The sequence below is a fragment of the Corvus kubaryi genome, unplaced genomic scaffold (genome assembly GCF_017639235.1).
Source record: "Corvus kubaryi isolate FWS band 111438036 unplaced genomic scaffold, C.kubaryi_AGA036_p1.0 37396, whole genome shotgun sequence".
In the NCBI taxonomy this organism is placed as follows: Eukaryota; Metazoa; Chordata; class Aves; order Passeriformes; family Corvidae; genus Corvus; species Corvus kubaryi.
Genome location: NW_024581135.1, coordinates 9,611,104 through 9,636,732, shown reverse-complemented (window position 1 = coordinate 9,636,732; position 25,629 = coordinate 9,611,104). Strand labels below are relative to the sequence as shown.

Here is a 25,629-nt window from a genome sequence, read left to right as displayed (position 1 = left end):
ATTTTGACTCTTGACTTAGCCTAGGATTGGATTTTAGACCTTGTTGGTTATTAAACATTACTGGCTGTTTCTTACACTGACACATCCAGTCTTGCTCCCTCGGGCTGACCTACTGCTCCTACTGCTGACATAGAATATTTTCACTGCCATGTGCAATCTGGTAAATGCATGTCATTCCCAGACTGATGTTATTCTCAAATTAACCTGTAGCTGAAAGCCTTCCTGATCCCAGTAACTTTCTGGCCAAACTGATTGTTTGGAATGCAAAATTGTCAGTAGCTGTTGGGAATGAAAAACCTTTAAACATGACAGGAAGTCAGATTTTTACATCTCCATACCTAGCCTTGCTTAGGTACTCATTTAATTTGTTAGGATAATGTCTGATTCAGCTGTTAATCTATTATGGTGGTGAAATTTCTTGAATTTAGTTTTGTGTTTGAAATCTACTGGATATTTTCTGGTCTGACGTGTGTTTGACCATTTGTGGTCAGATCACTGATAAGTCAAGTATCTGACAGTGTGTCTTGCCTCAGGCATGGTGGAAAGTCCTCTCTATCTTTGGCAAGAAGCTTGCCAGTGCCTCCTTTCCTGGGATAGATTTGGAATCAGAGCTAAAGTTTATAACTACATCATTTGTGCCAGTTTTGACTAAGGGGCAGTTAGAGCCTAAGTGGAATAGAAAAGACCTCTGGAAGGTTTGGGAGCTCAGTGTGTGCTTTGGAGTTCAGGCATCTTTTAGCTGGTAATGTTCAAACTGGACCTAAAATACCGATGGAGGATTTTATGGTAGACCATGAGTTTGGATTTAAATTCTGTTTGTTTTTGAAACAGAGTAGTAATGACTCAAAATCACTTCCTGGGCTGGTATGTGGTGTATTAATGACCTTCCTACACAGATCTGCAGATCCACCAGGTATAGACTCAGAGTAACTTGGTGTATTTTATGAGGTGTGATTTTTAAATCTTGTCTTCTCCAAGGCTCACAAAAAATAAGCTCTTGCTTATGGGAAAGAGGCTTGTCTAACTTCCAACATGCTTTATATGTTTGTGTCTGCGGGGTTTCAAAAACTTGACTTTTTCTATCTTCTTCAGCTGCATGAGTGTCCTTATAAAAATGTCATTCCTTTTCCTACTGAAAAAGTTTAAAATGTCTGATTCTGTATAAGATGAGGTACAGACACTCTCTAATGATGTATAAAAATTGTGATCTTCTTTGGACTACTGTGTGGGTTAAAAGCAAAGGAAATAGTAATAAAACATAACCAAGGACCGTATTTTGGGCAGCAAACAAAGGAGAAAGTGAAGCTCCTCATCCAGCTGGCTGACAGCTTTGTAGAAAAAGGACACATACATGCCACCGAAATTAGGAAGTGGGTCACCACCGTTGACAAGCGCTACCGGGACTTCTCTCTCAGGATGGGGAAATACCGCTACTCCCTGGAAAAAGCCCTTGGAATCAACCCAGAGGTACTGTAAAACCATGTCCTGTCGGGGTTTTATACCAGAGTCACAGAGGAAGGTGAAGTCTGTGGTATGAGTGCTGTAGGTTTTCATGTGCCCGTTAGAAACACTGAAAATTCAGCCAGCCTACCTGGCCAAGCTCAGAAGTGCTTCTGGAGAGAAAGGGTTAAAGGGTTTTTCTGTGGTAGGTCAGTGATGTGAGGAGGAGAGAGATGAAGATCAGAAAGATTTTCTAAACAAATGTTTGCACTGTTTATCAGGACACCATACAGCTTTCAGGGGTGGGGGGGAATAAATTATTTGAATAAAAATCTGTGTTGATTTTGGTATAAATCATAAATCCTGCTCCCACACCATTATTTTGCATCACACTCAAACTTTGACTCTAAGTTGTCATTCTCTAATCTTTTAACTAACATAAACAATTGATCCCCAACCTCATCTCTGAACTCTTTTAGGTGAAATAGAGCATCATAAGAAGCAAAAATTAGGATCTCCTGCTATTCTCTGGCCGTAGTATTAAGGGAGAGTGCCAGAACCAGAAACACTTCAAAACCTTTCAGTCAATGACTCTTTGTAATTAAGTATCACAAATAAGGAATAAATTCCCTCACACCTTCATGATACTTTAACTGCGCTGTTCCTTGTAGGGTCTCTGGTTTAGACTGAGTTCTAACCACAGCCTGGAAAGGTATTCCATGGTAAATGGCCACTGAAAGTTGTCTCTGCATGGTGCTCTACTTTATCAGACTGTTTTTTATGAAGTCCCATACTAGACAACTAATTTAGGTATGAAGGAGTAAGGTAATTTAGACTTTTTTTATCAATACCAATTCCAGGTTAGGAGTAACAGTGAAGATTACAATGAATATTGTTGATAATTTTTAAGATTTCTCTCTCACCACCATACTTCTCACAGTACTACTTCTTTCTGAATTTCCTTCTTTTTGATATTATCTTACTTTTGTCCCTTTTTACCTCTTTGATCTCATGAACATGCTGCACTTTACACAACAGTGGGATTACAATGAAGTTAAGCTCTGTACTTCTTGGTTTTTTCCTAGGATAACAAAGACCTGGAACTCGATATCATTCCAGCAAGTCTTTCAGACCGGGAGGTAAAGCTGAGAGATGCAAATCATGAAGTCAATGAAGAAAAAAGGAAGTCAGCCAGAAAGAAAGAGTATGTTCCCAAACACTCTGTCTGCATGGCACATTATCTGATAAAGAATGATTCTGTGATACTTCCATGACCAGAACTGACTGGCAGTCCTAGAACTCCTTCCAGCTGCAGAGTTATCAAGATAAGTCTACAGGTGTAGGGTAGAGGTTGATACTTGTAGGTTACAGAATTTCAGAACATAAAGGTTGAATTTCTTTTGGTTTTAATCAGAAGTTACTTTTGGAAAGGGAAAGTAGTGAGTCAAACACTTGGATTAAACCTGATGTTGTGGAGTTGCTAATTTCTTTCTGGTTATATGTAGAAAGTAAAATTAGCAGGAAAAAATAAAGAACATCTTTAGATGTCTAAGTGTTATCTAAACATCAGTGACGCAGGAGTTCACTTGAAGTTCAGGATCAAATTTCAGCAAGCGTAGGACTGAGAGAACTGGAAATAGTTCATGCTAGAAGAGATACTTGAAAAGTGCTTGTTGCGCTTAAATCTATAAACAGTCCATTTTCATGTTATTTTGTCTTATTTTTTGTGTAAGAATACTGGAAGAGTATTTCTCAGTCCTCTGAAATTGTCACTACAGTGCGTGATTGATAAGAAACCACTTTTACTTTTGGAAATGTTACTCTTGGTCTGCCTGTGGCAAATTTGCAAAACATTGGGAATTTCAACTTTGAGGGGCCCAGCCTGAGGCTCTACAGATGCCACTGTTGCATTTCCCAGCGTCTGGATTTTCTCTGGTCAGATACCAAGCTGTTGAAGTCTCTTCAAAGTAGTGGTGTCTCTTAAATCCATCTGTATTGCCTCTGAAGTTAGTTTTAGGGTGACTTCCCACTGGCTGTCAGCAAAGATGCAAATGTTGTTGGTGAATCACAAATTCTTAACCCTGGGTGGAAAATATTCTGAGAATCAGATGATAGTTAAGAATAGGCATGTAAATGGTAAATCCCATGGACTCAAGGTTGCAGAAATACAACTTAATAGGATTTTATGCAGAAAAGACTTTTAGAAAATAACCCTACAAGGGACTGGAGTATGAAGTGGCATTTCAGTTCTTGACCTGAAAAGTGCACTGTAAGGCAGCTGAAGGTCTAGGGTGAAAACACCCTTTTTCCTTACAACAGCAGGAGGATGTTTTGTTTTCTGTTCATTGTAGAAGTGATTATAATGTCCAAAACACCTAAAATGGTCCCTTTTTTTCAGATTCATTATGGCTGAGCTGCTGCAGACAGAAAAAGCTTATGTCAGGGATTTACACGAATGTTTGGAGGTAAGTTATGGCCCAGGAGGCCTCCAGTATTTCCTGGAAGCACACGTTGTCCTCTGCACTGGGCGTGTTCACTTTACTGCACAGGCCGTGCACATTGATGCATGGAGCATTTCCTTAAGGATTCAAATCTATTCCTTTGAATCATCTCATACTAGAGAAACTTCTGGATTTGCACAGTCAAATACCTTGCCTAGCTGTACAGCAGGTTGTTCCTAAAGTGGATGGTGATATTCAAGGCAAAAAACAGAGTGTAATTCAGTGAAATCTGTCAGCTTTCATATTCCTACAGTCTGACAGAGATTTTTATGTATCTAATGCTACTGAAGTGGCAAATCTGGCTTATCTTTCAGCTGTTTCTGCCTGCAGTTTTTGGACACCATCAGGTGGACAGCAAAGACAGGTGTTGTTTCCCTGTTTCTGCTTTTTTCTCAGACAACTTCAAAGTGTCAGCACTTTGAATTTCTCCAGAGAGCTTTCTGTAACACTGGAAAATTTTTGCTTTTAGCTTGTTTATTTAATCTCAAAGTACATACTTCCCTTTCAGCCTGTGCCTTTGGCAATAAAACAGGGAGATCTATTCTTTTCCACTGCATTTGTTCACAAAATTAAGAGTTTCTGGTGTCTTCCAGACTTACCTTTGGGAAATGACAAGTGGAGTGGAAGAAATACCAGCTGGAATCCTTAATAAAGAACACATCATCTTTGGCAATATTCAGGAAATATATGACTTCCATAACAAGTAGGTTTCCCTAACAGTTCTGTTAATGTTTAGGCACTTAATGCATCTGCAGAGAACACCTACAGTACAATGCACAAGGGAGTGTAAAGTATGATCCAGATTTGCAAAATAATTTCTTGTTTTGTTTATTTTACAAAAATGAATTGCCACTTAGTTCAAACTTCACCTTCAAGCTGATTAACAATCTTAAAGTCATATTATACCAAGGCTTTGCAGTCTGATACATGATTTCCATCTCACAGCACTAGATCTAGTCTGGGTACTTGCCTGTCAAAAATATGATCTTGGAAAACATGGAGGGGAAACGGGAATTGTTGGTGTGAGCTGAGTTAATAAGTAGCTTTCTGCCACTTCTTGGAGACTTTCTGTATTTAATCTGTAACTAAAAGTACTCCATCTTGTTAAGATAAGACTGTGTACCAGATCAGCTTAGAGGACGTTGTTTCCATGGTATAATGTGAAGGCAACAACAATTATAAACTTAACATTTAGGGCTGTCTGAATTTCGAATCTGTCTTCAGGGTACACATCAAAACCAAAATGGTTTTAAAATCATATCAGAGAACCTTTCCCTGTTCAAGTTCTGGGACATTTCAAGTGCTCCAGCCAGATAAACGTGGCATCACATAATATGGCCCAGCAGAGCGTGCCATATGCATGCGTTTGTGTGAGCAGCTTCAAAGCATGTCAGGATTGTAGATTCAAGCTACATAATACATTAGAAAAGCCTTTAAATAATAGATGAATTGACTTCCAGCCCACAAGAATTACCCTGCCATGCAGACAAATATTCTCCCATTTAAAACTATCTTATGATCAACCAATTGCTTTCCCACTTCCCCTTTCTCTGTGGTGCTATATTTATTGTTTTGGTGACCCTCACTGATGCCATCTGATTACCCTCCTTTTTGGCTTTCCCCTGTTCCCATCTACCATCCCTCCAGCCCTCAGTCATGTCCCACAGCTTCTCACTGCTTTCATTTCTCCTTTCTCTGACCTCTCCTCCTGCAGCCTGCTCTTCTGCATAATCCTTTTTCCTCTAAAACTTCTTTCTAGCAATACTGAAATAAATTTCCCCTGTCCCCTCCACAGCCTGCTCCTTTGGCTGGTGATGTTAAGTCATCCTCCAGCCTGATTCAGAATCTGTGTCCAAAGAAGGGCAGCAAAGCTGGTGAAGGGTCCAGGAAACATGTCCTAGGAGGAGCAGCTGAAGAAACTGTTTCACATCCCTCTTTTCACCCAGGTGTTGTGCAGGGCTCTGTCTGCAAACAAGTGTCCCTTGTGGTACAAGCTGTTGAGAGAGAGTTGATTAAAATAATCTGTATTTTGGAAGTTTACTACTTATATATTAAATGCTGAGCTTGTTTAAGTTGCTGTCCTTTGTGCTGAGTCGGGTGTTGAAATCTGGCAGCTTTGGGCTTCCCTTTTTGCTCTTCCTCTGAACCATTACACAGCAACTCTTTGAAGATCTGTGTTCAAATAGAACAGTCCTGAACATGCTGACTCCCTACTAGGGATTGCCTCTATTTCCTTTCTAGTGGAGTCAGGCATGACTGTACTCAAAAAACAAAGCACACCTTGGCAAGAGACACTTTTTCCACTGGCTGGGCACTTGAGTAGCTTCATAATCAAGATACAAGTATTGATCATTAGCACTGATTAACTCATTGGTTATCCTGCATCTCCTGGTATGTGACTGTAACTAATTACATTGGTGTCTTCTTTTTTCAGCATTTTTCTAAAAGAGCTGGAGAAATATGAACAACTGCCTGAGGATGTGGGCCACTGCTTCGTCACCTGGGTAATGAGGCTGCTGCTTCTCATTATTTATTCAGATTAATTCCTCCAACACAGACGGGAACAAGCTGGGAATAGGTGCAAGGGTTATGTCCCCAGTGATAAATGAGATTAGGAGCTAGTCTGGAGCTACAACTGCTTTGTCCTTCACCTGCCCCAGCATGGAAGGTTCCACCCTTCTCAGCAGTAGTGTGAAGGCTTTCCAGAGCCCCTCTCCTTGTCCTGCACTGACCAGCACAGCTTTTATTTTATCTCTGCTGGTTTCTGTTTAGCAGAACTTCATCAACCAAACCTGTTTTTAGGGGTGACATTCATTTCCCTGTGAAAGGACCTGGGAGGGCAGACATTTAAACTCTTAATATACCTTCCTTAAGGAATTTTAGTCATGCCATGAGAACTCCACAAAGGCATGAAGAACATATTTTATTGACTTTTTTCCTCCAGAAATTAGTGTCAAATTTCTGAGCCACCGTGCTCTCTCATTCCATTATGCAATGCCAGGATAATTTCCAACAGGACTTTGAAATCTTGATGTGAAGAGTCTTCCTGAGCATAGGAGGCTCTGGGAATTGGCTACAGTAATTTACCAGTATGAAAGCTGTTCCCTTTTCAAAGTATTTACCAGTCAAGTCAGCCATCTTTGTGTTTTGTCTGATGATTTTATTCATATATCAAAGCTAGGAATTAGAATTTTAAGAGTAATTATGGAGTATTTTCACTTATCCAAAAAATTAGCATGTTTAGATGATTTCAGATGGGCTTTTAATTTAAAAACACGTCACAGGTCTTGATGAAATGGATGCAGAAATTTTGTTTACAAAGAACAGGTTACCTGTATAGGAAAGGTGAATGCATTTATGTATCATTCTGTGCAAGATCTTCATGGTTCTTTTAAGATACTACAGCATCATCTCAGCAAAGGTACCTGTCCAGAGCTGTGTGTGTGGTTACAGACATACCTACAAAGCTGCCTGCCCAGTTGCAGAATCCTACTCTTTCGATACCTGGAATAAAAAATGCAATAGCAATAAAAGGAAAATATCCTCCTCTTTTATTTGCCTCCCTCTTCTTGAGACCAGAGTACGGTAATAAGAGGTGGGAGTGCAGAGATGCTTTTAATTTCTGCTTGGAAGTAAACAAATTAGGAAATAAAATGCAAAACACTCCTAGCACAACATAAAAATTGAGCCATTGAAGTTTGAACCAAGGTAGGGAAGGCAAGTCTGGGCCAAGTGTCACAAATTTCAAGTAATAAATGTTGGCTTGAGCCAGTTTAAACTAGATTTAAACACTTGCCCAGTTTCTAGACTGATTTTATCTGCAAGTAGGTGATAGTCAACACTTCATGACTGAGTTTTGAGACCTTCAAACTCTTTTGTAACACCATTAGAGCTCTTAGAAATTATTTTACAGCTAGATTAAAGTTTTAGGCCTTCCCTCTGTGATACTTGTTAAAGAAAGCCTCCCAGAGCCCTCAGAACTACTCAGGTAAGGTATGAACCTTAAAGTCTTCTGTTCTTAATTTACAGTTCCTGTGTTTCTTGGTGGCAGGGTGTGAGGGCAGGGGGTGGTGGTGGGTGTGTGGGAGAGAGTTGTCACCTGTATTTATCCTGGTGTGCCTTAATAAAAACCTGTGGGAGCAGAGAAATAGCTTATCTTGCTTTTCCTTTGATGTTTGTTTTCACAGGCAGATAAATTTCAGATGTATGTCACCTACTGCAAAAACAAGCCTGACTCCAGCCAGCTCATCCTGGAACATGCAGGGACTTTCTTTGATGTAAGCAGCCGTTGCTGTTTTCCTGCTACACACCTGGTGCAGCTAAACCACCTCTTTTTCACACTTGAGGAGTGGGTTCCTTTCTGTGCCTCGGCATTTGGGTTTTTCATTCCACTGCAAATATCACATGCTGTGAGAACTGATAGGCTGTGGTGTGGTGTGTGATCATCAGTGTGCTGAGGCAGGCAGACACACATTCTTATGGGAACCTTTGGGTGTTTTTCCTACCAAATCCTTCCTAAAGACCTGGTTTAGATGTCATCTCTGTTTCTGGGTTTAGTGGTAAAATGAAAACCTCAGATTCCATTGTATTTTGTGACCTGAAATCCCTAAATCTAAAATGAGATCTTGTCCTCCTGTTCTGCCAATTCTACCCAGCCTATTCCCCATTTACTTCATTGTGCTAATAAGGAACTCCATTGACTCCAATTAGACAATGTATGTATTTCCCATACAAGCTCTACACCCAGTGATAAATGTTTTTAGGCTCCAATTCCAATTTTGTAGGCTGAGAAAAATCTTTAAAGTTTTTGAGTACATTGGAACTAAGTTCTTCCTCTTATTTCCTCATCCATTTTGCCGTGCTTGTCTACTGCCGTATAGGTTTAACTAGTTGCCTTTCTGAAAAAAAAAAAAAAAAAAAGGTGCAAGGACCTCTCTTCAAAAGCATTGAAACTGTTCAAAAATGTAACAGGATCAGCAGGATCCACGCTGTGATGGAGTTGGCAGCTGACCTACAGCAGCTCCTCTGGGGTTTGTATGTGCCAATGGTTGTAGCATTTCAGTCTCACTCGACACCAAAAGGTCTCCCATGAGCCACAGGAAAAGTGATGAACACGTTTTGCCCAACTACCGAATGGTCTAGCAGTCGAATGGAACTGAAGGGGGTTTTCCAGGAGATGGCGCTTGAGCCTGTTGAATGGGTTGTGCTGGTCTGCGACTCGTAGAGGCTCAGAGCCGCCTTAAGTGTCTGTCAGTGCTGTTTGCACAAGTTAAAAGCGTTTCCTCTGCTCAGCTTTTCCACTCCAGCTCTCTGTATGGGCTGGAAAGCTGCCTGATATTGCTTCGTAGTGAATATTCATGTGTCAGCATCTGCTGTTTTGCCAGGGGCAGGTGTTTGCCTTCCATAGGTGCTGGGCCACCCAGTGATGCCTGTGCAAAAAGAGAAAGCTGTCTGTCCACCCAAAAAGCCTCAAGGAGGCACTCAACGTGAGGGACTAAGGTAATGCAAAGTACCTGTAGATCCTCCTTACCTTGTTCTTGGAGTGACAGTGGTTCAGTAGTGGGACAGGACAGCCTGGCACAAGGAATAGAGAGAAAATAGTTGGTTCTTTTCTTCCAGGCAGAACCTGGAATTTCCCAAAACACCCTGATGATGAGAGTGAATTATCTAGAATAACACCCTGTAGTAAGAAGCCTGCTTGAAAATCGCAAGTGTTCCTCAAATTTCATAAGCTTTCATAGAAAGCCACCTTTGAGATGAAAGCAAGCAGTCCCAGTAATTTGTTTGAACCCTTCAAGTCCATGGAAAACTTGCAGCTACAGGGCTTGTTGTAAGGGTTGACTAATTAGGAGAAGGAGCAAAGATAGGTGACATAGCTCATTTGAAAAATTTGAAGAGAATTACGAGCCATGCTTAGAGCTGGGATGTTCTTAGGATGTAAGTGAAACAATGTCTGTAGAGAAAACCAATTTATTTTATTGAACCAGTTGAGACAGGTGGAAAAACAATGCACAAACTCTCAACTATGAAACATGCCTAGTTCATCTTGCAGCATTAGTCTAATAAAGCATAAAGATTACCATCTTCCTTCCCTACAGATGGTGCTTTGTTTGTAAAATTCAGAAGGTGTTGGTATGGTTATGTTAGCTGGAAATTGCACAGGGAATGAAAATAGTGTGCTTATTCTGACTTAACTGCAGTAGACTTACTAATTTCACTCTTTCAGTTTTTGTGTCTGTCTTGTTCATCATTACTTAAAACTGTGTTCTTTATTCGGTAGTTTCAAAGATAAATGATGCCTGCCATGTTTAGCAAATTTTAGTATTTGTAATACCATATACTTCAGGCTAGCAAGGTATATTTTTGATTACCAACATATGTTAGCTGTCAACTTCAATTGGTAGAATCAGCATATTACTGAGGTAATCATGTTGATTTTAGTTTAGTGTCTTTATTTAATCAAGCTTCGATCTTTGGGACAGAGTTTGGTTGAGCCATGTACATGCTTCTGCTACTTGGAATACTTTTTTTTGCTTTGAATCTTGGAAAAGATCAGGTTTTGTATTCAAGAAGCCACAGGGCACTTTTGATTTGCATGACCAGCATGGAACATGGTAAAGTTCATTGACTTTGGTAGCATTGCAGAGCATGGTGTTTCTGCATGGATGAGAGTTCCTGGACAGTTTCTCACAATGTCCCTCAGGAAATGAGCAGAGGCACAAACAAAGGGGCTCAGTTTCTCCTTACTAATATTTTTTCTGGAATTGCTCGTCACATTTGTGTCATTCATGACAAAACCTAAATGTTTCATGGGAGTTGTAATGCTGAACCAGTCTACTTAGCATGTCTTTGGTCTGTGTACCCAGTTCAGGATGCAGTTTGTTCTCCTACCAACCAACTGTACACAACTAGATGACACCTAAATGTGTGAATCTCTAGATATTTGACACAAAATTTGGGCATGTTATCGTTGCTTCATGGCCAGTTCAGCAATTTTTATGGTGTGAAATTTTGTTTAAGTATTCCTGTCTCCATGTTGTCCATCCAAGGACTTCTGAGGATCTTGTGCTGCCCTACACAGAGAATATTTTTGGGTTTCTTCTGGGATTCTGTCATTGCATGTAAGACTATATGTTCTTCCTGCTCTGCAGCTCACCTGGTTTGCAATGCACAGCTGCCAGCACACGCTGTCTGTGATGTGCCTTCATTTCTTCCAGGCCCTTGGGAGACTTTTCCACCCAAGGAATAAATAAAGTTGTGAGCTATGGTGATGCACTTTAATGTGAACCAAGCTTGCTTTAAACAAGAAGCAGGGCAAAGTGGAGAGCACAGAGCCCTGTGTCGAGCTCGCTTCTGAAACTTGCCAGCTGCTTCAAGGCTCAGACACCTCTGGGCTTCCTGTTCCTCAGAGATGTGTGAGACGTCTGCTCAGCCTGCTCTCTGCTGCACAGACCTCTCTCACCTGTAGCTCTGCCCTCAGTGAGTCCAGACCTCTCCAAATGTCACAAAGCCAACCCAAGACACCCCCCAAGACACACTCCAGCAGGCTGCCTTCTTATCTGACACTTCAGGGACCAGAGGGAGGAGCTGCAGGGAGACTGTCCCTTCCCAGTAGTGCGCTTGTTGAATGTCATTCCACCAACCCACTGTGTCTGTGCACAGTCTGACCAGGGAGCATCCTGGCAGATCAAGGAGTGCCCAAAGGGGAGGCATCTTGCTGAGAGCGTGCCCTGCTAATTCCATTACTTGGATCCTACAAAAACAACTGTACTTTGCCAGCACCAGGAAGTTCACAGCCATGGCCGAGGTCTTGCTGGCTGCTGCAGTTATGAATTGAGTCCCAGCCATGTGCTCTGCAGGCACAGTTCCTGTGTCAGCTGTGACTCAGCTTCGTGCGAACTCCATTAACCCCCAAACAGAGCCCCTTCCCTTTTGGGTCTTGTTCATGTCACCAGAGCTATTAAAAAAAAAACCCAAACAACTTGTCTAGTAAAAAAATCAAACCAGCAAACCAAACATCTTTTGGTACATTGTGTGAATAGTGCATGCTTTTGCATCCCAGCATTAAGACAAACACTGGAGCTAAAAAGAAGCAGTAACCTCACTAGTACTCAGCAGAAAATCAGATTGTATACAGAAAGAAAATCTCTGTTCTTGGCAGCTCTTCCCCCTTCATCTTCCTTAACTTCTTCACTTTACAGTCTCAAATTTACACTCCAGTAGCTGGAGAAAAGTCCCATTCCCCTTTTCCGTTTGCTTCCTTAGGAATCAAGGATTTCCTGGTGGCCAGGAGCAAGGCAAGGCATGCCCAGGGCCTGGCAGAGACCCTGGGTTTCCAGAGAAGGGTTTCCAATCTGTTCTATTTCAGCAGGGAATCTGCCCCTGTAGGGCATGAGTTTGGAATCTTTTAGATGCTAAATATGTCCATTAGGGTCCTGTAGGATTTTCAGGAGCTCCTAACTCCCCCCAGAACAGCTGGGAGGAGGCAGCTGGGTCCTTTGTAGCCCTCAGTAGGTGCCTCTCTGTGATGTCTCCAGAAATTCATGAGCACATCACACTGATCAGCCCAGACATTTTGGGTGAGGTTCAGGTGACGAAACAGAAGTGTTCAGTGCTGTAACAGGTATCATAAAGGGTATCTCTCCTGGCTCCCAGGTGCCACCTCAGAGCAGAGCAGGTCTGTCAGCACTGTGTCAGACCTGTTATTCCCATGTGGATATTTCAGCTACCCCAGGGCTCTCAAATGGGACTCGATGCCTATGTTTAGACAGCTAAATTACACCCTACTCATGCAATTTAATTTAATGTCACTTCAGTTTAATTGAATGTTAAGATTCTGCTTTCAGCCTTCATAGCTAGGGGAAACCAAATGACATGACAGGTAAGTCATACTTAAATCAAGGCCTGTTTACTCAGGAGAGCTTTAGCTAGACTTGCAGAGGGACCCTGCAGTTTAAGTGGCCTTAGGGGGACTCTGAAGTTTATTGCTAGGCTCTCTGAAACCACACTTACTTGCATGCAAGCTTAAAGAGAGTTAAAAGACTAAACATAGAAATGCAGGGATCCAGAGCTAAAATTAGTTATGGGTGGTTCTGTCTGGCAGAGGGTTAATAGTTTTCCATGACTGACTGCTGTTTTTATCCCTTCTAGGAAATCCAGCAAAGGCATGGGCTGGCCAACTCCATCTCTTCTTATTTAATCAAGCCTGTCCAGAGGATCACAAAATACCAACTCCTACTGAAGGTAGCTCAGTGAGCTGCACAGATCAGCTCGTGCAGAGCACTTCACAGGTGTAATGAGTCACCTTATGCTTAAGGGAGCTGCTTCATGACCCGTAAGCATAAGTCCCCAGAAAGCTTCCAAGTGCACAGTCTCCGTTGAGGGCACCTTGTTTGGTTTTGTGTTATAGTTGTTCCCATTTGACCCCCACTATTTGTGAGCACCCACAGTGGGGTTTGCTGCAGTTCAGCTTTCTCCTGTCTTGAAGCAGCTGCACATACCTAGTAGCACAGTTGGGTGTGAAGGCACCACCTTCATCAGAGTTTGTTTATGGGTGTCTGCCTTGCTTCTTAGGAACTGCTGACCTGCTGTGAGGAGGGCAAAGGGGAGCTGAAGGATGGTCTGGAAGTGATGCTCAGTGTCCCAAAGAAGGCCAACGATGCAATGCACGTCAGCATGCTGGAAGGTGGGCAGGGGCCAGGGCAGGGGAGGGACCTGCTGAGAGATTAAGTTTGTTTGTAACTTGTGGTGAAATTTAGCAGAGGTTGACTGTAGCAATACTGTTGTTTCATCATAATTTTTAGGTACCTCCTGGCTCTTTCCTGGTATTTCTCCAAAAGTCTTGAAAGAATAAAGCTGGCTAGGAAGTTTGGGGGGGGGGGGGGGGATGGTTATTTATCTATATCTTCTGTGTTTGTATAAATATACATATGTGTGTGTGTGTATGAATATGCATATGCAATGTATGTATATATATTTAGCTAAAACATTCCTTCTCCATTAAACGAAAAAATCCCCTCCTGAAACAGTATCAGTTTAGCTGCTGGCAGCTGTAACAATTATTGGATGAAAACATTTCTAAATACTGTTTCAGCATTTCAAAAGTTCTGATTTTCTGAGTCAAAACAGCTTGTGTTTCAAAATGTTAGCATAATTATGCCAAAGATTTAAAAAGAAGTATTTAAAAAAGTACTTTAAAACTACAGGAAAAAAAAGTTTGATTGGCACAAAGTGAAGTCTTTTATTGGCTTATTATTGTGTGGAGTATTTCTAAAATGTAAAAATTTTATGCTGGACTGAGATGCTTTATTGTGTCTCACACATTTTCTTGGCTTAGGAAAATAATTTCCAGCCTGGCTTGAGGAAAACCAAGGAACAAGCAGAGTACTAAAACAAGTGAAAAAAGGAACTGGTGCCGGTAGCCAGGCAGCACAATAAGCCCAGGTGATTAAAATTGCAGGAGGGCAAACTGAATAATGAAGTGCATAGGATTTCTTGCAATGCAGTTCTGTGTGCAGAAACCACCAGCGAAACCTTCATAATATTAATTTTTGAGCAATTTTTACTACACTTCAGCAGTAGCCTTATTTAGCACATATGAGGTATTTGCGCCTGGTGAAGTAATTACATCATTGCAATAGGAAAAAAAGGAAAGTATTTTCACTGAGGCAATGGATACCCATTATTGTCCTTTCAGAATATGAAGGAAAAAAAAAAGAGAAAGACTCCTTTATTTCAAGTCCTTACTGCTCTGGTTTTTCTGTAAATTGCTCATCCCAAGAATAAATACAAGTGATTGTATTTTGTGCTTTTAGGGTTTGATGAGAACCTGGACGTCCAGGGAGAGCTGATTCTTCAGGATTCCTTCCAAGTGTGGGATCCCAAGTCTCTCATTCGGAAAGGCCGTGAGAGGCATTTGTTTCTCTTTGAAATCTCTTTGGTGTTTAGCAAAGAGATCAAAGATTCTTCAGGACACACAAAATACGTTTACAAGAACAAGTTACTGGTAGGTGTGGCTGCAAAGAAAATATTCTGGGTGTTGTGTTTTTTGTAGGTAGAAGTGGAGTTTAGGAAGCTCATGTGTCCCCCTGCTGGGTTGGGGATACTCTTGCCCCTGGAAAGGCTGGCCCCGAGTCCTGCAGGACTCACCTGGAAGTCAGCCTGCAGTGAGTCTGGAGAGATTTAAGATTGTGAGGGTGGGGGGAAATGCGAGCAGGATCGCTCCAGCCGTTCACTTCCCTGCCACCCCAGAGGCTTTCTGTTTCTTTTATCTGTGTAGCAAACAGAGATAAGATCCTGTTCCCCTATCCATCCCAGCCTCCCCACTTCTTCCTACAAGTCCAAAGTTTTCTGGACTCATGAGGCTTCATATACATGAAATCTTTCATCATCTCTCCTCTACACTAGACCTCAGAACTGGGAGTGACTGAACATGTTGAAGGAGATCCCTGCAAATTTGCTTTGTGGTCTGGACGAACACCATCCTCAGACAATAAAACAGTGCTCAAAGTAAGTATTTTCTTTTTGTTTTCTTTGTCTTTAGCACTTCTGGTTCAGGCCTTGGGAGCCCTGAATGAAAGGTCGGTTTCTTGCCTCCTCGCATTCACATGGCTTCCGTGTCTGCCAGTGGGGTCATGCCTGCATCAGGAGCAGCTGAGCTCTAAGGCTTCAGTAGGAATTGGGACAGTTGTGCAGCCCTGCTGGAACTGCATCTCCTCTTGCAGCCTGGGCATGCTGACACAGGGCAGGTCTCAGGGTGTTTGGCTGGGAGGTGTAATTCTCTTAGTCCTTTGCCACTGGACTTATCAACAATCAACCTCTTCCACAGACCTCCAGAGGTGACAGCCTGTTCTGTCAAGTGAGTCTCAGCTGAAGAATTCAAGTTATAGTTGTTTTGTCTAAGGAAATCCCAGCTGTGCACTGATAACCTGTTTCCCCTCTACTGAGCATGCTGTGTTGCTAGCATTAAGTGTATTTATCCAGAGCTTAGCTGCTTTGCTGTTGCTTGCCAAGTAGGTCTGGTCAAAATGCTCTCAGTTCCCCTGGGGTTACCAGGTACTCCAGCAGCTGCAACAGTGCAGCAGAGAGGACAAATCATGGCATTCATCAGCCAGCCACAACTCCTCTACACAGGAGGTGAGAACATGATAGAGTCTCTGTCTTTCTGCCCTGTGAAACTTTAGGCATCCAGTATTGAAACAAAACAGGAATGGATCAAAAATATCCGGGAAGTTATTCAAGAAAGGATCATTCATCTGAAAGGAGCTCTGAAAGAGCCAATTCAGCTCCCCAAGACACCAGCAAAGCAGCGGAACAACAGTAGGAGGTAACTTCAGTCACAACCTGAAATCACTAGTGTTTTCTCAACCCACAGCAGTGTAGTGTCTGTGGACTTTTTACTGGTTTTTACTGTAGTCAAAGCAGTTTTCATCATCTTGGCTTCTTATATGTTGTCTTGGCAAAAGTAGCTAGAAAGCTTTTTTTATGATATATGTACAAAGATCTTTTATTTTATACTCCGAAGTATAAAGAGAAACAGTAAAAATTCTTCAAAGTCCAAGGTTATGGTTCTTTCCTAAAGTAGATTTTACTTCTTCACATTTGAGTAAAACCAGACTTTTTTTTCCTTGTTTGGCGTGTTTAAGTGTTTGACAATGGAAATCATAGTTGATCCTGACAATAGATTGAAGAATATGTAGCGAAGAATCTGCATTTTATCATCAAATACAAACTTGTTTCAGCCTGTTAAATAATACTAAAATTTTTTTGTCAACTGGTTTCAATCCTGGATTAAATAGAAATTATAGATAATGAATTGTTCTTTTTCTGTTGTGGCATTCCTAAAAGCCATCTGTAATTTGAGCATCTTCACTTACTCGTCAAATTTTATCCCTCTCTTACTTCAGGCTGTGTTGTAGGGACATCCAAAGCATAAATAACCAAGGTCACCCAGGAGACCTGTAGCAAAGCAGAGATCCAGACATTTCGTCTAAGAGCATGCACCAATACAAAAGTTTTCTAGTACAGAATGAGGACACTGATTTTTTAAACTTGTCCCTAAATATGTATCTTGTATTATTTAAATATTTACTTTGAAAGACCAATAAACATTTATGAGAAGTTTATCTCTACAGCCAGAGGGAAGAAAATACACTATGTTAGCAGCCTCAGAGAGGTAAATATATAGAGCTCTGTACTGTCTTTATCTATGTTTGGATAACATCTTTATGGCTTAGTATTAAATTCCTGAAGAAATTTAAACAAATGTTGTGATTATGTGCAAATCCAAACCCCATGGCTGAGGGCGATGTCATTCTAAATTCAAGAGCTCTATAGCATCATGGGCTGCCTCAGTGGGGTAATTTTAGCACAAAGCCAGCTCTGTCCTGCTGACTTGGCACTTCTCAACTCCACCTGTAACATTGTGCTCACCCTGGTGGTGTGTTAAGGAATGTCATTGATTCCCTATTCCATTTCTTGCAGAGATGGAATAGATGATGCAGACAGCCAAGGGGATGGCAGCAGTCAACCTGACACCATTTCCATTGCCTCCAGGACATCACAGAACACAGTGGACAGTGATAAGGTAGGACTGAAATGTGAAAATACATGGCAGGTAATTGCCCCCAGAAAAATGTAAGTGAAAAGCACAAGAGAAGGTGAAAGAAAGCAGCCTGTCTTCTGCTGAGTGAGCTGAAACTCGTATTCCCCTTTGCTAGGTTATTAAAATCCCGTCTGTTTCTGTGTGCTTATCAGTACTGCTCTTCTACATGGTAACATTTCTGTTATTGCAGCTCCTTTGTGGTTAATACACAGAGGTTCAATTGGCTCTGAAGAAGCAGCCCAGAGCAACCTTTTCTTGCCTAGGACAGCTTGTCCTGTGAGATCAAGCTTCTGAATGAGCAACCAGCTGGTTATGTTACATATTTCCCTCTGAGCTGAAATCAGTTGTTTGTTGGAGGGAATGCAGGTACTTACACACCAATTAATGTAGCAACATTGGGATCCTGGCTGGTATCTTGAGAGCCTGGGAGACCTACCATTTCCAGAGACTGTGATTCTGGACCCCTCTCCTCACAGACATATGGTGGAGCATATGGATGGCCCTGAGACACGCTAGATTCTGTTGGAATACTGCACACTGTCGGCACGTATGTACTTGTCATTTTACTTGTCAGACAATCTGAGTCCAGATCCCCAGCTTCACTAGGATGCCTCACTTGAATTTGTCACCCTGATACCTCCAGCTGTGCTCTTCCACTGAATTAGCAGTTGATTGTAGGAGAAAATGGGCAGTTAATAATTACCTTGGCTGTGCAGATGGGGTTTGTCATATCCTCTGAGAGAATGCCCGTATTCTCTTCGTGTGTGTTTTGAAATCACATGTAACTTGAAAAAAGCTGAATTCTCCCATGCCTTTATGGATTTATCTGTTTGTTGGGGCTTTAATTATGCTGCCACTTAGACAAGGCAGAGGGGTGCCTTCACAAAATCAGAATCCAAGTTTTGGTTGTTAAGTTCACAGGTAAGGTTCAGTGCAGATATTATTTTGAAAGCTGGACTCAGAAATATAAGTTAATTGCAAATAAATTACCTTTGTAAGACCATCTGTTGTATTTATCTTAAATGCATGTCCCCATGATTTTACTTTTGTGTCCAATAATGTGCATTAGAAAAGTATTAAGCCTCACAATCCAAAGGCCACTGTAATGTATGCAAATACTTTGCCCGATGTCTGAGAAGTCTTCAATCCACATGGACTTGTCTTACTTTCTGTGTTTTTCACATTTATCATTCCTGATAAAAGGCCCTGACTTAGTGCAATACTTGAGCTCATGCTTAATTTTAAGCACTCGCCTAAGCTTTGCTCGTTTGCCCCCAGCCCGTTGGCTCGGTTGCATGAATTCTGGCCACGTTGAGGTAAGATGCTCCATGTTGCATGCTGCAGCTGCATACAAGGGCTATGGTGCCAACCCAGGCTGTGTACCCTGAAAGACAGCCCATCATGGCAGGAGTTGGTTTAAGGATGCAAGACTGGAAATGGTTATAGGAGTTTCTATCCAAAACCTTGTTTGAACTGAACAGCAAATGTGTATGAGATAAACTGAGTAGAGCTCATACAGGGAAGAAGTTTTTACCATTGGGGAAAGGGTTGTGCCATGCTTTAGTTTTTTTTTAAGGTGGGTAGGTTCACTTGCTGACTTAAGGCTGTGTGGTTTTGTGTTGTGTTATACATTTAATGAACAGAAACATATTTGAGTGTACAGCTAAGGCTAAAGGTTACTTGTATGTGCTTTGTTGAATCTGAGGTAGCAGTGTATCATCCTTAAGTAGAGAGGCAGCTCCTGCTGGACAGTTTCCTTATTGTCACTGATGCTAATGCCAGAATACTGTGGAGAACTCAGCTCCTACAGTGCTGCATTATCATGTCTTTGCTCCAAGGAGAATGAACTCCCTGCATCTCTTTATAGTTCTCTCATTTTTTTTCTGTACTATGTTACCCACATTAGTGGCAGATGAAGCTGAGCTGCCTTACCTCCTGCTGAATTGGCATGGAGTCACACCTGTGTTCAGTGTCCACTCAAACATCGGGCTCACCTGCTGGCACAAAGCCCTCAGCACACGTTGCCACCTGCTCCGAGGGGACTGTCTGTCAGCAGTTCCAAAGCTCTGAAATGACTCCTAATGGTGACATTTTACTACATGGGATGTTTCTCCTTCAGTGTGTAGTTGAGCTTTTCTTCTAGGAGGGTGTGAGTGAATGTGGTTGGACTGGGAGGTTTTATATTCTCACATGGACTGGTGCTAGTTACCAGCACTGGAAGACTGGCTCATCTCATGCTCTCTAGGTGGGTTTTCTTGGCAGAGTTGACAGTGCTTGGCACACACTGTAGCACACATGCTGTAGTTAACTCGTGTGGGGCTGATAGCAGCTCTGACAGATAACAGGGTTCAGCAGTCAGTGGTTTCCCTGCCTATTTAACTCCAGCAGAGTCAGCAGTGTTATTCCCATGAGTTCAGATTCAAGCCTAGAGGCTTTTTGCAGCTGCAGCCTCCATGGGTGGCTTCTCTAGTGCCCCGGTGAGATCTCCATCCAGAGGAGCCAATGGAAAGAGCTCCTACCTTTAGAAAGTCTGACTGTTCACAGCAGCCTCGTTTGCAAACCCATGCCAAGAACTTTGCAGTGCCAGCAGTGTGCCAGGATGGCAGCAGATTAATCCTGCATTGGGACCATCTATGTATTAACTCCATGCCAGAAACAATTCTCAAGTAACATGTAAGAGTTGAAATTACTCTCTGAAGGCAAAAGAACTCAAAGATTTAGCTGACACACTTTGTCCTTTCCCTAAACCTTGCTGTTATGCCTGAGGATTGCCTAACGCGTTACTTGAATGTTCAGACAAGAACGTCAAACAACATTTTAGACAAAGAAAATCACAACTTCTCAAAGATTCTCAATTTCAAGTAGCACTTCTGCTTAACAACACTCCTCATGCCTCAAGTCATGTGTATTTCTTTCAACTTATTTGTGAGTCAACTCCTCCTGAGTTGTAAGTAGCAATTTCTGTGTTCTCTCGCCATGGCACAGCCCTGGAGCTAAGCTTTACTTTAGCATTTCAAACTCCTAAAAAGACAAAAGGTTTTTTGTTGTTAAGAGGGAATGAAATAACATTACTGTAAATTCAGCAAGGTTTTTTCTCAAGACATGTGAATGTAGCTACAACAATTATCAAGGGGATGCTTTGGTGCACAAGATAGAGCACTTTGACTGGGGCTGAGTCCTAGTTCTGCTCTGTCACTCACGTGTTGGGTGCCATTGCAAAGTACATTTGATGGCACATTACCCTTTCCTTTTTTTGCCTTGTTTGGATGGGGAGATAGAAATTTTTGCAAACATTACATTTGTACATTAATTACAGCATTGTTCTCCATTGTGCCAACACATGATGCAGAGCTGAATTCAGACCTGTTTTTGTAGCCTTTATGGGAGCAGATTCTGCTTTGAAAATATTCTGAATTATGTGCCTGACTCCAAAAGTGTTATTAAGCCTTTAAATATGCAGGCTTTCCTGACTGCAGGCAGTGGTCAGGTGATTATATAAGACTCACCAGATTAAAAAAAAAAAAGTAATAGTGTCTGTGTCTCTTTAAATTAAATACCTGATTAAGTAGCTTCTTAAATCTGGGTATGACTATTTAATATCTTCACTTTCCTTGGACTTTTCTCTCTCAAAAATATATAAAGCAATTATCCCCAGGCTCAAACATTTCATTTTCATTAAATACCATATAGTAGAAACACAGACTTCAAGTAAGGTCTGTAGGTCTGCACCTTTGTAAAAGGAAAGAAGGAGAGAACATATAAAATGTTTATTTTTCCATTCGCAATCCATGACTACTTCTATATGCAATCTATAATCTAAAATATTTCATACACAGGAAAATATTTGGATTGTCATTTGAATTGTGCAAGTTTTATATAGAGGGGGGAAAGTGGGTTGATGACCCAGACTTAGTGCTGAAGAATCAATAGATAATGAATACTATTACAGTAACTGCAATTCCCATTGAGCATCCAGGTCAGGTCCTAGGTAACCTACCACGCAAAATTTCTTCATCCTTTTCCAAAAGGCAACGGAGACAGCTTTTGTTCTATGCAGTAAGCCCTCTTCAGCATGCTATCTAAAAACCTCTCCTTGGAGAGAAATCCTTGCCCTATTCACAGCAGACAGGATTTCAGTCTTTATATTTGGATTCAAAGCAGCGGGGAATTGCATAAAGGAAATGTTACATGCAGGGCATTCTCATTTGGTAAGGCCATTGAACTGCTGGCTTGTGAAACAGCTGTTTCTGGCGATACTGGCCCATCTTCCAATGGCCTCCTTTTTGTTGGCTTTTGCAGAGTACTGAGGAGAGCAGTTCTCATTTCCTTCTGTTTTTTTTGGATGTGGAAAAAGGCTCTGAAATGTGAACTGAAAATGTTTTACTCTCTAAAAATAAATCTACATTATACACTTTTATCTTTTCCATTAGATACTAGACTCAGCTCATCTTTCAGCAGTCATGAGACAGAGATCTTGACCTCTTCCACATTGGTGGTATTATATAAAGTCTGGTAATAATCATTTTTCTAATTGAAGGTAATTTGTATAAGAGGGGAGATTTTAGAATTAGGACTTACTGGAACAAGTCACTTAGGGGCAAATTCTCTTTTCTTGAGAAGCTTCTAATCAAGGTAAAATAGCTTTCTCCCTATGATATCATCGGTGGAGGAGGAAGCGCTCACTCACTGGCAGTGAGCTTGGCGTTGAGTCACGTGCCAGAGACACATTCCTACTGCAATACTGGGGGAATATCAAGGCACAGGGAGGGTTGACCCCCAGCAGTGCTTGTGAATGGCCAAAATATTTGTCACCATGGACTGGAGTCTGTGCCACACCTGAGCAGTGGGACTGACCTGAAGAGCCAGCATCTGTCAGTGGAAAAATCTCTCTGCCAGTGTTAGCGGGTGCTACGGATTGCAGCTGATGAGAAGGAAGCTGGAAGGTGCAATGTAAACTCTCAGGCAGAGCCAGGGGAGAACAGGATCATGAGAATATGGAGTGGGTGGTGAAGCAGGGAGTCACTTAAATACAGGAGCAGGAGTATTTAGAAATCTTCCTGTTTTCTGGAGCACTGTAATAGGTGCCGGCAATTTATCTGCCAGGCATTGACCTGAAGAGGTTTCTTCCTCCAACCAAGATAGTTTACTCTCAGTAAATTGAAATAGATTAAACAACTTTGAGTTTCTAAAGGGCAAAGGAAGGGATTGATTTGGTCTCATCTGTGTAAGTATTGTTGTGGTTATTCTGCCACCATCCAAGCAAGTGATGTGCCAGAATTCAGTGTACTGTCTGGAGTGCTGCTTCCTGGCAGGGACTGATGAGTTATGGGACCACAAGAAAAACTAAATTTATGTAATAGAAAATGACTGCTGGCTGTTAAGTGATTTTTTCCTGTGAAGGTATGATAAAGAGGAGTGAATTATGGCCCCAGAAGATATATTTATATTGCTTGAACGCTGCCTAGCATTAGAGCAGTTCTCACACTGGGTCCCTACTGCCCTCACCTGTGGAAAAGGGAAAACATGATAGCGATCAAAGGAAAACCTGACATTAAACATTTTGGCACTTTAATTGGCTTTCTTGAGGGCTCACTAGCTATAGGTGGTTAACTCTTTTCAAGATACTGTCATGTAGTAGCAAAATGTTTATCTTACCAAGGGAATAAATTGTTCAGCCAGGAGCTGACATCACTCTGTCTCTCTAATGATAGTTTCTTAAATTTTCCTTAGGCTTTGGGAGAGTGCCTCCTCTCAATTCTGGCTCTGAATCTTGGTTAGGACCCCTGTAAATTCAGCTCTTCCCTGATAAAAATATACAAATGTATGTATCTTTTTTTTCACTGTGACTGGTTCCCTGAAACTGAAGTAATTGAAGTGAATTTGGAGCTGATAACATCAGACTGGTTTATCTCTGCTGGCAATGCTTTATTTGGCATGAACTTGCCTTTCTAATCGTTGATGTTCAGTAATATTACTGTGGCACTTTTCTTTTTTTCTCTCCTTCCTATGTATAAGTAAGGAGTTTGCCTTTGCTTCCTGTATTTCTTATCAGGAATGCAGCAGTGCCAACATCATGAAATGTTCCAGCTTTTGATTTGCAGAGCTCTACTTGTCTGTCTAAATTTGATATTTTTCAGTCTTTTGGAAAATTAACTTAAGGCTCTTGGAGTGAAATATAACACATTCAAACAGACAAGGTATAAATTACATTTTTAGATTTCCAAGTGAAGGAAATCTGGGCTGAAGTGCTACACATACCTTGAATTGTGCAAACCTTCATGGGCACTCACAGAAAACTCTGAACCTCAGAGGGGATCCAAATAATTACAACCATTCTTTGCTCAGTGTTGGGCCTGTGCTCTGCCTTGGTATAACTTAATCTCTGCTTTGGGGACTTGGCTAATAGGTCTCACAATGCCTTTTATCATCTGTATACCAGTCACTATGGCTTGTAGCTGCACAGGAATTTACCCACCTGCATCTGCAAGCAGAGTCATTTGACAGCTCTTTTCTTAGTGATTTATAATACATGTAGCACAGAATCTCCAGCTCAGGTATTAATACTGGCTCTGCCTATGGCACAGATCTCCCAGGACAATTCTGGGGCCTTTGGGCCTTTTTTTTTTCTCTGTGGACTTTAAAAGAATGGACTTTGGTCTTCCCTGGATTGGAACGAGATTTCAAAACAATCAAAAATGTAACTCTTACCGACCTTGATTTTTAGCCAGGTTTAATCCTGGCTTGAATTACAAGTTATGTCTTTCCTGGCACCCATTTCTAAATGTAACAGGTAGGTGATCAGGAGATTTACCTCTGAGAAGAGATATGTCAAGGGTGCAAGTGCTGCTGACGGTAGGGACGTTTGCTTTCTGTTGCCAGCAAGTTTTTGCTGCAGCTGTGGGCGGAGGCAGCACCAGGCACAGGCTGTCTTTTTTCACAGAACCTTCTTAGAAAAGGTTTTTTTGAAAAACAAAATGAAATACGATCAGCTGCTTTTAAAACATAACACTTGTTGGAAGCACTTGCAAACTTCATAGTAATTATTCAGGGGACTTTAGAGAAAGTCCTAATCAGGTAGTGGAGCCTTGTTCATTTTTTTTGTACTGCAGGGCTGGACAATTCCCCACACACCTATCGAGGAAATGATGACAATGGATGAGTTTCCCCAAAGGTCCTTTTTTTTTTTATCTAATAGTTGAATTTTACCAAGAAATTTCCAAGAGATTTGAGTGTTTCACACTGTGAAAATACAGCAAAGCCAAAACATCTGCAGTGCCCATGGAAATATCAATCATGTCGTTCATTGGGTAATATTTCCAGGAAATAGCTTCATAAAAGGCAGACATGAAATTTGCCATGCATCTTAAATATCTCAGCTGGGATTTCTGGAAGTACTATTGAACTTTAGTGGGACCTCTGCTCTCAAAATTCTTGGACACAATTCTTCCCCCAAAAGAAAGCCATTCCTGTGGTGGTCAGCACAGGGTCACTGCTCAGCACTCACAAGTTTATTTCCAGAGCAGTGCAAGAAGCAGCAGATACTTTCTTAACACCTCTCCCAGGTTTGGTTGGTTTTTTGTGGCTATAAATGACCACAGATATGAATCCAGATTCAGTTTGGTGATCAGATGCTGAGAACAGATTCAACTAGAAGTCCCTGAAAGCAAAGTCCTACAGAAGGGTGTTCTTCAAAGATTTCTTTTCAGCATTTTCATCCGTGCAGAACTGGCAGTTACATACAGGGCAGGTAGAATATGCTCCACTTCTTTTATAAGGTGCATTATTTTGTACATTTTCATTTCTATTGCTATCCATTTCGTAAGGAACATTTGCAATTGACTTTAATTTTTTTTTTTTTCATTTAGGAAACGAGGGTCAGCATTCAGTATGCTTTCAGTCTTATTCTTAGATCATTTCAATCTAAAGCATCCTTTGGTGGAAAATAAGTAAATCAGTAACACTTGAAAATATAAGTCAAGTCCCCCTATGATAAAACAAATGTATGGAACTTCTTCAGACTGAAGTTCTCCTGAGAACATTGGAGGTATAAATATCAACTCATTCCTGTTGAGGGTATTTAAATGT

The 25,629-nt window shown here is 41.4% G+C and overlaps 1 protein-coding gene across 11 annotated transcripts in view; it reads left to right on the top strand.

Annotated features, from left to right (window-relative positions):
• KALRN (kalirin RhoGEF kinase) overlaps positions 1 to 25,629 on the top strand; it is a 483,534-nt gene that overhangs the window by 333,948 nt on the left and 123,957 nt on the right. For all 11 annotated transcript variants that reach the window (XM_042041538.1, XM_042041539.1, XM_042041542.1 and 8 more), the window contains exons 23-34: positions 1,285 to 1,467; positions 2,526 to 2,644; positions 3,839 to 3,905; positions 4,535 to 4,644; positions 6,376 to 6,445; positions 8,129 to 8,218; positions 13,092 to 13,184; positions 13,515 to 13,626; positions 14,756 to 14,946; positions 15,348 to 15,449; positions 16,124 to 16,266; positions 17,424 to 17,526. In XM_042041538.1, coding sequence (XP_041897472.1) covers positions 1,285 to 1,467; positions 2,526 to 2,644; positions 3,839 to 3,905; positions 4,535 to 4,644; positions 6,376 to 6,445; positions 8,129 to 8,218; positions 13,092 to 13,184; positions 13,515 to 13,626; positions 14,756 to 14,946; positions 15,348 to 15,449; positions 16,124 to 16,266; positions 17,424 to 17,526 — 1,383 coding nt within the window. The remainder of the gene's footprint in view (positions 1 to 1,284; positions 1,468 to 2,525; positions 2,645 to 3,838; positions 3,906 to 4,534; positions 4,645 to 6,375; positions 6,446 to 8,128; positions 8,219 to 13,091; positions 13,185 to 13,514; positions 13,627 to 14,755; positions 14,947 to 15,347; positions 15,450 to 16,123; positions 16,267 to 17,423; positions 17,527 to 25,629) is intronic.